The 17888-nt window shown below is 32.8% G+C and overlaps 1 protein-coding gene across 1 annotated transcript in view; it reads left to right on the plus strand.

The window, feature by feature from the left end:
• Nucleotides 1–7209: 7209 nt before the first annotated feature.
• unpg (homeobox protein unplugged) overlaps nt 7210–17888 on the plus strand; it is an 18596-nt gene continuing 7917 nt past the window's right edge. Inside the window, 2 exon segments of the mRNA XM_018447292.1 lie at nt 7210–7680; nt 12717–13034. Coding sequence (XP_018302794.1) covers nt 7395–7680; nt 12717–13034 — 604 coding nt within the window. The 5' untranslated portion in view covers nt 7210–7394.

Consider the following 17888-nt stretch of genomic DNA (forward strand, 5'->3'; position numbering starts at 1 on the left):
GTCGGCTAATCAATCGGCCGCTTGATTACCATGCGCCGCGGACGGTAACCACCGTAAGTGCTTGTCTCGATTACTTTGCATGCGTCTGAATGCAGTTAACGCATACGTATGTGGACCCTTTGTTTTTCGAATCAAAAATACCTTACGTGTCACATGACGTGCAATATAAAGTCGCTATCAAGTTCATATACATATGATAGTTTATAATACTTCTGTAGATTTATAGATTTATAAAGTCATAAAGATGCGGATTTTATATACATATACATACATATATATGTATATACACATATTGATAAATTTATGAATTCATAAAATTGTAACTACATAAATTTGTAAACTTGCAATAAGGTGATTTTACGCAAAGTAGCCTATCTAAGACCCGATTACACCAACGTTACTTTGATTTTAAGCGAGACTTAAAACTCTATCTGTCACGTTTTAAAGCCAAAAAGACATAGAGAGATGTTCGAGATGACTGCACATCATCGGGAATTATACATAAAATACCTTATATTTTTATGGGATATTCCGGAATACTCTTGGAATGTTTTTTTTTTTTTTTTTTTTTTTTTTTTTTTTTTTTTTTTAGAATTTTAGGAACATATAAATCAAGATCTTTATAAGTTGTATAATTATTATAAATTTAAACATTCATAGACCCACATAAGAATTTTATTAATTTTTATTTATTTTTGTTCGGCAATTGAATGACGATATTTGCGGGCAGATCAGCAAAGACAGAAAAGAATGAATGAAAAAAACGGAACTTGAAAGTTTTATGAAGTGCCGCTTAGGCCTCTATCGTTCTCAACGCTTCAATGCTGAGCTCCGCCTGCAGCGTGTTGGACATGTTAATCATCTTATTCTCCTAATACGATAAAACGACTAGCGACAAAGAGCGACGTCTTTAAATCACCGGAGGCGGTCTCGTGGCTGAAACGCTAAACGGCGTATGCCTAAATCAAGTTAATCGTACGGGGCGCGACTAAACGGGATGCTATATTGAGACATGCAACGTGCAAAGAAGCACCAACATCCTCGACATGAAATGGGACTCGCTTGCAATTACGCGTGAAATGAACGCGGCGATGCATGCGGTCGTGCGTGCGTGCGTGCGTGCGTGCGTGCGTGCGTGCGTGAATGCGTGCGTACGTGTACAAACACGCGTTCTTTTTCGTAACACTCGCAGATGTCCAAATGCTCGAAAGCAGCTTAATTCGTCGCTTTGTTTCAAGTCTATGGTGTAACAATAAATTCTGATAATTTTGATTATTTAGAGGCGCAAATTATCGAAATAACAATTTCGGCTTCGACACGCATGAATTGCGTAGACGCGCAAAATACAGCTATTCGTGCGTATTCCATAGGCAAATGCCAGGTCCCTTCACTCTTTGCTCCCCTCACTGATGGCCCCGATGGTTAATCCATTACCGGGGACGCGCGACGATGCCGAGCCGGCTCTCGGCTTCCGCGACGCCCACTAATTTGCTAACCATCGATTTCGACCAGCACGCATACCCGCGCCTACCGCCGCCAATCGCGAACCCGGCCCCTCTCTCGTTTCGCGTTGCTATGTTTAGAAACGCACGCGCGGAACACTCTTTGGCGCTTAATAATAATCGGTTAACCATCGCCGTCCTACGCTGGCGAATAATGGATGCATGGTCGGTAGAGCCGGTTCACGGAAAATTACCACGGCTTTCGGGGAAGTGCGAATTTTCCTCATAAAATATGCCCGCATATAAAATTACTATATTATTACGGATCATTTCTGTAAATATACTTACACGAAAAGAATTTTCTTTTAAAATTTACCCTGAAAATATGGTAGTTGTGGTACAATACAATATTTTAAAGAGATTTTTACCATGCACTTCAGTAAAATTGATCAAACTTATTTTATATTTTATTATAGTTTTATTAATGAACGAGAGATTTATATTAAAATTCGTCGAAATACAATGTTGTCCCACGACTGTCTTATTTTCAGGGTAAATTCTAAGAAAAAATTCTCTCCGTGTATGTACTTACAAAATTCCAAAAACGCGCTTTATTCAAAAGTCGTACTAGAATCGTCCTTAGGACTAAATGTCTAAATGTCTCTAGGACGTGCCTTGGAGATTTGTGTTCCATAGATATTAATTAGAGAGCATGATTTTGAACATGTATACGTGTAATTAATAAATCCGTGTAATTTTTAATACGCTAAAATTTTTCATCTTTTTATTTTATGCTCGAACTTTATATATATATAATATAATTTAGGATGTCTTATATAAATTTAATTTCAAATATCTTCTAAATTTAAGAGTGCGCAAAAATTTACTTTGACTTCACTCGAATAGGTCAGGATAATACGAGAGAGAGAGAGAGAGAGAGAGAGAGAGAGAGAGAGAATCAAACTATTTAACAATGTCGTGATTTCAAGAGAAGAAGATCTGCAGAAAACGAAGAAGAGCACGAAGACTGATTTCGGCCGCAAGGGGATAAGCGAAAGATGCATGCATAGGACAAATCGGCCGTCAGATACGATTGGCGGCGAGAGAAAAAGCGGAGAGCACTCTCAAAAGAGTGCACTCATACATCGACCCTCTCCTCCTTTTTCTCGGACCACGTAACTAACGGCAGGCAATTAAAATTCGGCCTGCCGCAAGCGTTTAAGCGTCGACATTTCCGTTCACACGTGCGTAACGAGTCGAGCGGGACGCGCATCGACGCCTCCACCGCGCAAAAAGACATCGACGACGACGACGACGCCGACCGCGTCGCGTCGCTCCGCTTCGCGAAGCGAGCGGCGAGGCGAGATTTAAGGCCGTCTGAGCATTCACTCTCCATGTTCTGTGTTCTGTGCGACCATCAGCCACGCACATGGCGACTCGTAGAACTCGGTGGGTTTGAACGTTTTTCTTCATTCATGATATATGACAGTCGCACAATGTAGCGGGAATGTTTTATTTTATCGCTACCGAATATGACGGAAATTGCACTTGGCTCGAATTTAACGCGATCCCGAAACTTCGGGATGTCATAATGCGAAGATTAGAAGCTCTCTCGCCATAGGTAAAACTGTTATATTTTAATATTCGATTTGGCGAAGGAAGAATAATTGCGATTACATAATGCAAGTGAAATTGAAATTTTCTTCGATTAAAAACGGTCGTCAGTCTCCGGAATTTCCTGCAAGATTTGTTCATATACATATATTTTAAAGCAAACAAATATAATGTTTATTGTTCATTAAAGGATCGAATAAAATTACTCTTTACTTTCTGTAGCGCCGATCTGACGCGTGCCTCGCATTTTCGACATGGTCTGCTCCAATTTGTCAGTGACTACTTGTAAGGTGAAATTTGTCTGGCCGATTGCCACTCCTTGTATACTGCAGCTGAAATTTATAGTCATTGGTTCTTCCCCGGGTACGACTAGAATCAACTTGCTTCAATACCGATATTACGTAAAAATATGAAGGAATATCGTAATTATATCGAAAGTTATTCTTAGAATTCTCAGAAATCTCATCCGTGACATTTATCTATTTTATTTTGTCATGATCAGTTCTCAGAAAGATCTTGTCAAATTTGCTATTTCAAATGAGAAACTTTTCTCCAACTTAACAGAGGAAGTCGACTGCCATGCTGGAGCGAACCGCGTTTAAATACCTTTCATCACCGGAGAGCAATATCTCTACCTTTCTTCCTGCGCCTTTATGCTTCTTCTCTAATTTTACAAGGCGTTAAGTGTCACTTTGTACTCGATTCTTCAGCTCCACCGATACTTATTTCCGCCTTTCTGTTGCGCAAATGAGTACAAACGTTTGCTATAAACCTCTCTGAAGACAGCTCGTAAAACTACATCCGTTGTGTTTAAATTCATAAAAGAGCATTAATAATCAACTAAGAAACTATTATTAGCTTATTAGCCTAAATTGTTATAGAATTTTAATCTCTCTCTAGAGCTTAATTAGAGATATTGCAATGTCAATATTAATAATAATGATAACAAAATAATAACCAAAAAATAAATTGTGCAGCTAAATGACAAAAATGTACCAGATTGAGTCAAAAGGTACAAAAAGTTTGTTTATCTCTTTCATTTGCTTACTATCTTTTCTGCAATGTAATATCAGAATACCAATATAGTTAGAAGTATATCAAATCTGACAATACTGTATACGATCATTCATCATAATACATAAATATTGGAGTAAATATAATTCACAATTAAATTTAAAGATATTTTGCATTAAATTGTAATACACTAAGAGCCTAATTAGAATCCTATATAACACTGTACTAATTAATAATAGTAATAAAACAAATAGCATTGATTATGCATACAATCAAGATACACAACATAACTAAAGATGTAAATAGGTATATTATACGTAGATTGGAGCATTGATATAGTGTTTGCAAGGAGTGAGCAACGTATATTAGGTAACTTTGAGATCCAATTAAAGTGACGGCATGCTAACGAGTATCGAAATAGTATCGTTACTGTAGTGATGCATCGATTAGCCGGTTCCGAGCCATCTACGATGTAAACGATGCGTGGGCGTAATCCATCCTAAAATTCAACGTGCACGAGACACGCGTGAAATAACGTGTAACGTTTCTAATGACGTTGGCGTATATACTAATTTATAATTTAGTAACTAAATTTTCTTAGACGCTGCAATCTATTTTTACATCAAAATATAATAAAAAAAAATATATAATTACAAAAAAGAAACCAAATTAGTATTATAACATTATAACGAAATTAAATTATTTTATATAGAAATGCTAATGTACTGAAAATTCATTATCTAAACTGTTCTCTGAATATTTTTTTTAGATTTAAAGGATACCTTGTTTTTGCTGAAATAATTAATTCAGAAAATATAAAACTCTTAAAATGTTTTTTTTTCTGTATTAAGACACAACAGAAGAAATCAATAATTATGTAGCCAAAGAAGTACGACAACTTGATGACAAATGACGAGACAATTAGATGACAAATGACAAACAACATACTAAGAATAAGTGCGTGTCAATATCCTCACGGATGGATCAAGTAAGACAACAGCCTTGATAAGTGTGCTCGTTAGGAAGCACCCTGCGGGGGTGGCGTGAAGGATAACTTAATGGGGAACATGTTGAGGATACAAAATAGACCGCGCCAGAAAGCAAGCTCGTTAACGTCGATCGCTTCATGTTTCAGCGTAATTGGTCAATTACCTGTCAAAATTTCTTTGGGTTTTAAAAATTACTCATTAGCTTTCCATAATCTTAATGTATGAGATTTATGGAATTTTATTTTGTTTATTACAATATCGTAAAACAGAATAATATACATATAATATATTGTATTACATAATTATTATGTTTAATAATAGTAATCAAATATCTCTTAATGAGTTACTGGTAGAAAACGACTCAATGATTTAAGAGAAAAACAATTTTGAATAAATTAAGAATTGTGTATAAAATTAAACTATTTACTATGTCGATTATAAGAAATTATCGTATTGCGACTTATGTAAATACGCAATAATTTTTATTATAAATTTCTACGTATATGTAATTGTAGTCTTACTTTTAGAGAATGAACTGTCAAAAATTTTTCACTCTCAAAATTACTCTTGAGAGGGATTCTCGACAGTTTCTGAAAGTTACTCCCAATAGCTTCGTCATTCATCTTTTAGGATCCCTTATTTAGCTAATTACATTATCACGCTGTCTAAACAAGATGATATTTAAAAATAGATCTTATACCATGATCGTTCTGAACTGTCCACCGTTTTCAATCTCAAAGCATCCAAATGCAAGTACTTCGGATTAAAGCCTAGCACCAAGATGGTGGATCTGCGGACGATAGGCGCGGCCGGACGATGCTGTTGGTCCGAATGCGACCAATCAGGATCGGACAAAAGTCGGTACGACGATGCCACGCCATCCACCACATCGGAACACGGCGCATGCCGAGGAATCACGAATTAAAATACCTTGCTCTATACCCTCGACAGTCGCTCGTCGACCCGTGCGTCATACGGTCGCTTTCCGATATCTTTACAGTGTGCAGTGTATAGTCCGGTGATTGCTGTCATCGTCATCAACGTGTAAAAATGTTCATAATTGAAGTTATCAAGTTGATGAAGAAGAAAAACTATTGGCGAGAGTGGACATAAACAATTCCAGAAGTTCTCATCGAGTGTGATGACAATAATTTATGTTTATTTTCTGCAAAACATTATTGATGACTGGGACTTGCCGGATTCTCTGCATGATTATTCTCTGCATTGATCTTTATGTAATAATCAATGACGGTACAACGTTCAGCATGAGAATTTAACAAGTGCCTAAAGGAGTTTCATATTACATTATTGCCCCAGACATATTTAACTATTTATGACTGTGTCAGCTTTATTTAACGCCGTTATAATACATGGAAGAAGCTCATATATTTCAGTAATCAAATACAATTTTTCACATAATACAGATTTTATCTATTCCCTGATATCATAATTTTAATGGACCTGTGCTATAATTATAATAACTACTAATGTTTCTGCAAATCAAGAAATTCAACGAAGAATTAATAGTAACGAAGTAAAATAATAATAATCTAAACTAAAATAAGCTTTCTTAAGCTTATTTTAGTTTAGATAAGCTCTTTGTTCGATTTTATTTATAAAAAATTATAACCAAGTGTCAAAGTACTGATTTATGTGTCAAATGCAAATTTGCGTATCGGAAACTACAGTGACTCCTACGAAGTTATCGTGAAATATAAAAGAATTATCTTAAACGCGCTGACTGCCATATCGAATTAAAAACTAATTTAATAGTGTGATAATAGATTAATAATAATTTTTACGTATTATATTTCAATATTGTATAAAGGAAGAAATCGAATAAAGATTTCGAAAAATAAAGACAATTGCTAAACAGATAGAAACGATTATTTAAAGTATTAAAGTTCATTATAAAATGTGCCATAACTATTGTAATGCAAAACATGATACTACGCAAAGTGAAATAAAGCAAAATACTATAAAACAATCGTTAATAAACATAAGGCACCTTAACATCGATTGACAACCTTAAATTAATGCTGCAATTTGATTCAACGTTGAAAATTTGAATAAAGACACTCTGACACTCCTTATTTTTATCTAGTGCATAACAACAATTGAATCTGTAATTTACTTTCTTCAAGTACTGCCGCAATAAGAAATTCTGCAAAAGACAAAGACACAGCATATTATTAATTCTTAATTTAACAACACTTTGGACTGCACGAGAGACGGCAATTATTGTACGCGAAAAAGAAAAATGTTCCACACGTAGTATCGGATTGAGATCGATCCCACTCGATTTTGGACTCTGGTCCATCAAGTTCAAGGAACCATGGACATGAGCGTGGAGGAAACCGAGCTCGACGTCGGCTCAGCGAGCGACGAGTTGGAGTCGTCGGTCGCGGAGCCGAAGCTCGCGCGACGTCCGACACCACGACCCTTCACGATCGAGAGTTTGATCGGTAGTGCGCGTGAAGATCACGATACCGGCGGTGGCGGTGGCATTATGCGAGACGATCGGACAAACGGTAGCGAAGAGGAAGAGCACCGAGACCGGGAATACCAGCTCTATCAGAGGCACTACCTGGCGACCGCGGCGGCGAGCACGCTACCCTCAGGTGAATACGTTCTTTCTGCTCGGTATATACTGCAATTGAGTAAGCGACATTAAAAACAGCAAATTAAACAATTTTCAAAAAGAATTGAAATGTTATATCCTTTTTATTAAAAATTTCATTACAAAACATTTTTTAATTTGGTCAGAGAATCTATGCTTTTGATTAATTCAGAATTTTTAGCGGCGAAACTTTTTTTCATTATATGTAAATATATTATAAATATATTATCGAAATTATATATAAGAGCGTAAAAGCAGCGTTCTGCAATTGGGGGGAAATTTTTATACAAACGCCAGATCTTAAAAATAAAATCTTTTTTATTTTTATTATGTTGTGTTTCAAAATTCACTGCCAGTGCTGAAAATCTATAGTACACATAATGTTGATAGTGAATTTTGTAACATAGTTTATGAGTTATATGAAGCATCTTAATTATTACCTTCTAAGAAATTAAATTAAAAATTTGTATAAATGTGTTAAATTATTTTATAACTTCGGATGGGAAAGATGCGGATGTAAGTAAAAACTTAGCGTCGCGACGCGACGACGGCTTAAAATACGATGGCTACAAATACATAAAAATGTCGCAAATCGATAACTGCAGCGAACAGACCGCGTTACATCTACACGTCTGCCGTATTTCTAGTATCTGAAGTTCATTCAGCGTTTTCTTTAATCATCTAGAGACATGTGAAGTCGATAAAATATATAAAATAACGGCAAATGTATTAAATGTACAAATACACTCATCAACAAAATTATCGCAACATAAATTTATACCAAAATTTTGCATAATTTCAAGTAAGTTTGTGAAAAATGATCGTATTTGAAAGTTTTTTCTTTATCTTCAAGAGTAAAATTTGTAATTTAAAAAGCTTTCGATAAATTTTAAATTCATCCCTACTTTCGCTCATTACCTTTTATAAAGTAAAGACGTTACGTCTTCAAAAAGTTGCATAATTTAACGCACTATGTAGGGTGCAATTAATTTTTTTCGCAAATATCATGATGATTGTCATCGCAAAGTATGGACTTTTTCTTATAAATTAAAAAAATAAAGCTTTTTACGATACTTTGTTGCGGAGATACGGCGTATTAAAGTTACATATGCATTTGTTCAATTACCTCCAACACTGGCATTAACCGATGTCCATTAAGAAGAAGTTGCTACATTACATATGTACGTGCGTATGTATGTATGTATGTGTGTGTGAAGATATGTGTGTGTGTGTGTGCATGTATGTTGAAGTTGACGCGTGGATACGTTTATACTTCAAAATCTCGTCGTTGAATGATTTCTTCAAACGCTCATGTATATTGAAGCAAGCTCTAATTGTGGCCTGAGAAATTTTTTATCATATTCGGTTCAAACTGCAATTTTTTGGAGACGTAACACGTCCTTACTTTAAAAAAGATAATGAGCGGAAGTAAGGACGAATTTAAAATTTATTGAAAGTTTCTAAAAGTACAAACTTTATCCTGAGAATGAAAAAATTTAAAAAAATGATCATTTTTCACGAAGTTATGCTTACTTGAAGTTATGCAAAATTTTGATATAAATTTATACTGCAATAACTTTGTTGACGATTATTAAAAAAATAATTAAAAGTATTATAAAAATAATTCATATAAAATAAGTAAATAATTTTTTTATTGAAATAACTCTTTGAAGTATATCTTGAAGTTCTTCATAAAATTAAAGTTCTTATTAATCTATGAAGTTATTATTTAAACAACACTTTTACATCGCGTTATACAATTCTTCATATGTAAATTTCCGATTAATTGACTTTAAATAAAAAATAAACTTTTCAAACTTTTAAATTGATCTGCTTTATTAATATCTGCTTATATTAAATTCGTAACGATTTTAGGACTTTCACTTAATAAAAAAAATTCCTCATTTAACATACAATATTTAGAAATTAAATGATACTTTTATTAAATTAAATTAAAGAATGATCTCATACAACATAGTTCTCCGAGGAACATTCTTACGATATTTCTAATCTTGTGATTTCTCTTTTCACGTCTGTACGTGTGCTCTTATTTCGCATTAAGTAATCTCGTGAATATCTTCCGTCGGGAGAATTATGGCGCGCATTAATCCGACGGCTCATTGATAATTGACTCTATAATACTGACTGTGTGTCATACATGTACATAAAAAGTGCGTAATCACATTAAAACAGTTACAGTATTATATGTATGAATTAAATAAAATAATGAATATATTAAAAATTACATTTATTTGACATAACTGCACTGGATACATAAAGTTATCTATTATGCTCCTAATATGAGATAGCGAGGTTTTTGCTAAACTAATAAGCGTATGTGGGTTCTATCATGAACTTATTATTCTTAGTGTGAAATTTAATAGAAAACTCATTATTAGATCATGCATGTAGTTGTTGCAAAAAAGGCAATAATGCTGCATATATAAATGATGACACAACTTATATATTTTGCAATAGTTTATATTAATTTAAATTTTAAATTCAGTGAAAATTAAATTTAGCCGAAGCTATTGACTCAGGCTCATATTGATTGCGCTGAGATCGACGTTGGTCGAAAACTTGTTTATTTATGCATGTAGAAAATACTTTAGATATTTATAAAGAGAGAGAGAATAATACTTAAAAATAATACTCTTTAATATTATTTATAAAGATTTATATTCATTCAAAAATAAATACTTGTTTTATCTTAATCAATATTGTTTTTATATACAATATGCGACATTTTTTTAATAATATGTATTCTTGTGAGAAGACACTTGCTCAAGAGTATACATTTTTATCTTCTTAGTAAAACTAATCTCCTGTAAAAATGAATGTTTATATTAAATTGATAATTGATCACAAACTTTTAGTTTAAACTACAAGGAATAACTTAAGCAGCATTTTACTGCTCAAATCGAAATCTTGCATAAGTTATACAGTGTGAAAAAAAAGTGCATACTTTTGGGCGATCTTATTCCATATAAAAAACAATTCACACTGAAATACTTAAACACTAAAATCCGCTTTGACCGAAAATAAGACTATTTCTCTTAATTGATTTATTTTCATCGGTCTAATATAAATTATAAATTTTTGCTTGTTGTGCATTCACATCATACTCCTAATAAATAATTTATTATTGTTTACAAATTATAATTGTTAAGTCTTATTTATTTTCTGACTGTTTCATTTTATAATAGGTACATAAGCTTGAGATATGCTAATTGTAAATGATTCCTAGTTTTAGGATCATTATGTTTGGAAATGACGAAGTCTTCGAAAAATTTTACAATTACTATATAAGTATAATTAAGATTGAAATTTGCTACATTTCTATGTTTGTATAGTAAAGGCGTTATATAGAAAACTTTTCCTTATTTCTTTTCTTAGTTTTATATTATAAGATATCATATTAGGGAGCCTGCATACACTTATTTCGTAACAGTAATATCGTAAAATATACCGTAAGAATTAGCCAATCAGAGCTGAAAGTTTTTGAAAATTCTCGATTGTGATTAATTAATTCATACGGTACGTCTTACAATTACAGTTACGAACCTCCTTATGTAAGAAAACCATATATCTCACATATTAGAAATGCTTTCTTTGAATTAGCAAAATTAGAAATTTTAATAAAAATTATCATATAAAACAAGATATAACTATTACCGAATGCTAACTTTTGGCGACAAAACTTGAATACATTTTTCATAAGTTTAACATAAAAATACTTAAGATTACAAATTAAATAAATTACAAGTCTTTAAAAAAAGACATCTCATATTACTTTCTTTACTCTAATAGTTTAAAATTTTGAGAAAATTAATTGAAAATCACTGACGTCCCAAATGTGCCTTTCTTATTTAAATATAATTAAGATATAACTGTGTATATAGAGGATTGCTGTAAGATATTATAACACGATTACTGTGAAACGTTATTCTACCGAGTCAAAGGCGCCGTAGTGTCTAATAATGCTCCAAAACGTGAAAAGATACCAGGTGCTGGTGATGTTTCGCAGACTATAATTTGTGATTTCGGATATGTACATAATTGAAATTTTCGAAACTTACCGTTTTTTTATGTGTCTTATAATCAATTTACGTAGTATGGTGCAGTGAAATACAATTAGTTTTAAGTTTTGTCGTTATACATTAATTTATAGCCGTAATGTTGCATGCAATTGACGCGTTTCTAGATTTCGTCAACACAAGTGAAAATTAATTTACGCTATAAATTTAGTGAAGAAGAATAAACATACGCGTGTAGCTCATAAAATTAGAATTTAAATAACAAGAGCAAAATTATAATATAGTAACGATAAATAAGAATGAATTAATATCGAGAACACGTGCGCTTAAAAAATAGAAAGTAGATGCAAAAATAAATGTTTAGCTATAAAGAAACACTGCATAGAACGATTGAATAAATGGAAATGAAATGTAAAATTCAATTCGCCTTGTGTTTCCATTCGCTTATCAATTAATTATTATTTCTTTATTACTTCTTTATTATAATAGTTCGATAGAACTATTGATTACGGATGGATTTCTCATTAGTTAGATCGTCTACAAAGCCAATAGTAAAATATTTTTAAAAGCTACTGCATTTTATATTAAATAACTAAACTTCATATTCTTGTAATTTGAAAAATATACCTCCTATCATTTTCAAAAAATAAAAATAATGAAATATGTATGTATGCTTACACAAATTATTTGTCTAAATAAAAAATTTATAGATCATTTCAGATTCAAAAGTACATTTTCGACATTTTATTCAATATAGTCAATTTATCTCAAATATTTATAATCACGTATTAATCGTTATTAAATTAAAATAATTAAATCAAGATGGATATTTCAAGATTGAATAAATAATGTGATATATATTATATCTAAAAGCATTCTGTATGTACCAAAATCTAGGTCGATTGTTTTTACATAATTTTATGACACGACCCTTAAATTATCTAGTTAATTATCTATATTTGCCGACTGTTTATCCATCAATTATAAATTATCTGTTCAGGTTTCGGCGTACCACTCGGATTATACAGTGCTTGGCTACCAATGCGGATGTACGGTGGTAGCGGTGCATCCGGCATCCCGATGCTACCGCCGCAGCATCCATCCACCGGCTACCCGACTCACCCGGAACTGCATCAGAGTCGACTATCGCAGCCCTCCATACCGCCATCCAGCCATTCGCAGGGATATTATGCACTGGATGGGTGCCGTCGTGTCACGAATCAGCGTGCACCGAGTAGCTTCACCGACAGCGAGGACGAGGACGGCAGCGTCGGTTCGCCAGCATCGCCGGCTCACGATCTTTCTAAATCTCGGCACGGTGAGTTTAACATCTACTTACACATTCTTTAAGGCAATATTTTAAAAACTGTATAATCACAAAAAAATGGAAAGTTTCTGAGGAAATCTTCCTAAATACATAGCCATACATAAAAAGAATATAATTTTACTGAAGTATTTAAAAATTTAGCTACACATTTAAATAATCGTCCAAATATATTGTATATTAATGCACAATTTAAAAGATTTAAAAGTTAAACAAAATATTGTTAAAAAGATACATTATATCATTGTATCTTTAAAAATTAAATTTAAAAGTATGAAAAATACATATATGTGCATGTGTGGGAAATAACGGACGTTTATGATATATAAACTTTTCACAAATTAATGAAATAACTATATTAAGTACTTATAAATGGAAAAAATGCTATCTTTTTATTTTTTTAGAACATGTATGAATATTTTATCTTGAGTGATAGATTAACATAATAACTATACGTACATTGTAATTTTAAATCTGTCGATATTTGAAACTAAAATTTAAAACGAATGAAAATCGATCAATAAATAAATTCTTTAATTCTTTGATTTGTAATCTTACCGACCTTACTTGCTAGTGCATAATAGATAAACTCATCCTGTGCTTGTGGCAATATATATATCTTCACAGTTTTAGTATTTCATGAAGAAATTATTAGGCCACACACACAACAAGATTATACAATAATTAAACATTGAGTCATGCAAAAATAGATGTTGCTAAATCAGTAGTCTTTAAAGAGGGGATATGATCCAATCGCCAAGAGAGAGAAATCGGTAGATCCGAATACCGAACGCGTTTACGAATTCAGATGGTGTGTCTTCGGTCACGATCGCAGTCGCCACGATCGACCGCAAAGGATCGAGATACACGGTAGCATGCATAAATTATCGCACTCTTGTGGCCTGATCTCATCTTGTATGTGTGTAGGTACGTATAAATGGACAATACGCGTGATATCTCAGAGTACATACATTCTAGCCGAATTTCTAATGTGTCAAGAAAACAACTCTATCTTTGTATATTTAATTACCCCTCATAGGCAATCCGTTATTCATAATTCATTCTTATTTTAAAACCGTTTTGAGTAATATCTTGATGAATATCTAAAATCATCTAATACTATTCTATTATTGGTTTGTGACATTTTAAGATTGCACATTTTAAGATGGTCTTAAATATCAAGACAGACTATGAATTATACCAGCCATAATTTTACTTTATCACAATTTTCTCTGTTCATGTTCAATAAATTAAAAGCAGTGCCACAAGTTAGGATAGTGGAGAGAAAATTACTTTGAAAATGTACTTTTTGATAGATCAACGTCAGGATATGTAAGTGATAATAACAAAATAAAATAATTAGAGTGCACAGCTTTTATTTAAAAAAAGTGATATTTTCAAAAGGGACAAGAAATTAAATTTTTTCCAAGACTGACGGTATATTTCACGGAAGACTCCAAATGCGTCGCCGTTTGACCGCCGAAAGCTAAAGGATATCTACATGACCGCCGATCGCCAATCACGTATTTCCGTGGGGACAATTCCGATGGTGTACAGACGCGCGCATTTATTCGTGGCCGGACACACTTTTTATTGATGTACCGCCGCCCGGCGGCGATTTCGTATGCGAGACGAAATGGCTTCGGGGAATCTGTCATCGGTCATTTATGACGCACCGTACCGAACCGGTGCGTCGATCGTCACGACGTGGTGAGGCGCGATCGCGACGTTCCACGAATTCGTCGCGATCCACCTACGTGCGAGCATTACGTCCTCGCGTAATACATAGATTACCGATCCTGACTTGTCGACAAAAATCAGAGAAATGGAAGAAGGTTTAACAAAAGAGTCTGAAGATATACAGTCTAAAATATCGATTTTGATTTGATTTACACTTCAACGAAAGCCGAAAGCGAGTCACTTTACAGAATCTGGAGTCTAAAGTTGAGCAGTTAACGTAGATGCAAAAATTGCATGCGCCAAAAATATAAATTTCTCCAATTTCTAATTCTTCCTCAAAAATAGCAATCTTGAAACTCTTAGAATTGATAAAGCATAAATTGTCAAATTTAATTATATTAATACGCAGAAAGTGCTAAAACATCTAGCTAGATACAAATCTAAAAATAATTTTGTTCGACCATCAAAATAATTACATAGAACGTGATGACAATATTGCAAACGTTTTAGCATTCTAGCAACTAATTTAAGCGACCTACATAATTATTTTGATGGTTCAAAATTATTTTCAGATCTGTATCGAATTAAATTCTTGTACTTCAGCAAAATTATTCTCTCTCATCTCTTCTCAAAATTTATAAATTCTAATATAAAAATTTTTGAGTTTTGTTTTAAAAAACAAATAACAGGAGTAATTTTTAAAATAAAGAATTAGAAATTATGCAAAATTAAATATTGCATTTTGAAAAATCAAGTTCTGAAGCACCCAAGAATTTTAACATTTTAATGAATTATATTATGTATTATGTATTTAATCGCATTAAAATATAAAGAACTTCACTAATTTATCTTTCTTAAATGTGTTCATAATAGTTTGGAACTAATTATGTATAATTTATGAATCTATAATTAATTGCAATACTTGAAGTAAATTAATTATTTAACTCAAAATAATCACATTGACTGTTAAACTGTTAGATGATTTGTTGTAGATAATCAGCGTATATAAGAAACTAAGTGACAGATTTAAATCTTGTTTAACGCAATCAACTACACATGATACTATTTTTGAATGGGATCGGTTTTATTCTTGATCACCGTTGAATTTTTATACAAGCACGAACGAGCAGTTATTTTAATGCGATCGTCGATCGAGACGATGCGTCATAAATACACAACGCCGTAGCTTAGATCTTATCGATTGCTGAAGCTATTATCCAATGACGAGGAGTTAAAAATAATTTTTCCTTTTGCAATGTCTGGAATCTTCGAAATTTTCATTTTGAAGATTATACAATTTTTTCTGAAGGCTAAAAACATATCGAATTCTGTCATTTACAAAAATAACATGTGTTAGAAAGTAATGTATTTTATATAAATAGTTTTGTGTTCCTTTTAATGTAGTTACATAATATATTTTCAAACATATTAAAATTTAAGTTGCATAATTAAAAAACATTTAGTGTTCTTTTACTCTTTCTTTAAAGAGTAAAAAAGATATACTCGTATTTCACAAACGTATATGCAGATAAATAATTTATTTAAAAAGTAGGTTAAACTTTTAAGGTACATACTTAATTCTTATAATCAGAAATTTTGCACTTTATTACGGAGAAGAACAAAAATATCAAATGAACATTGTATAGATATATTGAAGATTGAATTAGTAGCAGATAAGTACTTTGAAATGAGAACGAGTCTCGCGATATTCAACAGCGAATTATTAATCAATGGCCCAGATGTGACACGACAGAAAGTGTGTTAACGGCGTTTTCATCATGAGAACACGAAACCTGGTTGCATGAATTGGATATGTGGAAGTCTCGAACGAAGCTTTTGAGTGCCTATGCAAAATTCAGAGTTCCATTCACGGCGACGCAGAACGATTCGATTCGCCGTCGCTTCAGGTAATCAAATGATCGTTCATAAAATCTTGTTTCATTTCGAAAATAACGAGTTCACCGATAGATAAAATAAAACTTTGAAACGATGAATTAAATTGTGTCACACGATATGAAGTTAACTGCAAATAATATTTACGGCAAACCAAATAAAATTATTTTTATATGTCATTGTAAACCATTTACAAAAATAAAATACTTTTTAATATTAAGTAGAAATCCATCGATTGTTTTTTATCTCTGTGTGGTTGTGAAATTATATACTCGTCGTTATCTGCGATTCTAATATTCTGATAATTTTAGCTTTGTTTTATAACTTATAATAAATTAAAATTAACTTCTGTGATTTATCTAAAAAGATCCACAATTTAATTGTATTAAATTAAATTAAAACTAATACGGAACAGTCATGACTTATTTCAAGATTTTCGTGTAATACACGAAATATACCAATTTTTAATAATACTTTAATATTATTTCATTGACAGAAATAACTTGCATTATTAATTTCTACCTACAGCACAAATGTACAAATTATGTGATAATTAGTGTAATCGTTTATTTCCGCACCGTACTCGAATCTAATTCGATGATGTTCAAATGGCATACAGGAGATAATCATCGAATGCCACTTGAATTTTAATCGCACTCACCGATTCTGCAGCGGGAAGCCGATTAACGTATCGCACGTCAGACGAGCGAAAGGATCATATTTCGATTTGGCGTACGAGACGAAAGGATCTTTTAGAGCACATCATTCGTCATTCATAGCCATCAGGACGACGACCGAGATGAAGGCGATTATATGAAGGACGGGGCTTCTCGAGCCAGGAACATGTAACAAAATGACTGTCGCGTCGCTGTGAATGAAAATCGTCAATTCTCCAGAACCGCCGCGACGTTAAGCGTCGTGATATTTATAATGCCAGCTCTGCAGAATTAACGATATCACCGGTATATAACCTGTGTCTATAACTGCCTATGACTGGATGATATAGCAATTATATTACAGCATAAATTAATTGAGGACATACTTATAAATGAAATTTGTCGATAAATTTTATGTAATCGGCCGATGAATTTCTCAAATGAAATAGCAAAATGTTGCTTCTAAACATCAGAATTGGAAATATTTGCAATACAATCTGACGATTAAACATGCGTAAGCAATGAGACTAATGAGAAATAGCGATTGCCAAAACATTTATTATTTAATAATTGCTCTTCTGTTAACACACACACACACACACACACACACACACACACA

Source organism: Mycetomoellerius zeteki, unplaced genomic scaffold, assembly GCF_001594055.1.
Source record: "Mycetomoellerius zeteki isolate Tzet28-1 unplaced genomic scaffold, Tzet1.0 scaffold20, whole genome shotgun sequence".
Lineage (NCBI taxonomy): Eukaryota > Metazoa > Arthropoda > Insecta > Hymenoptera > Formicidae > Mycetomoellerius > Mycetomoellerius zeteki.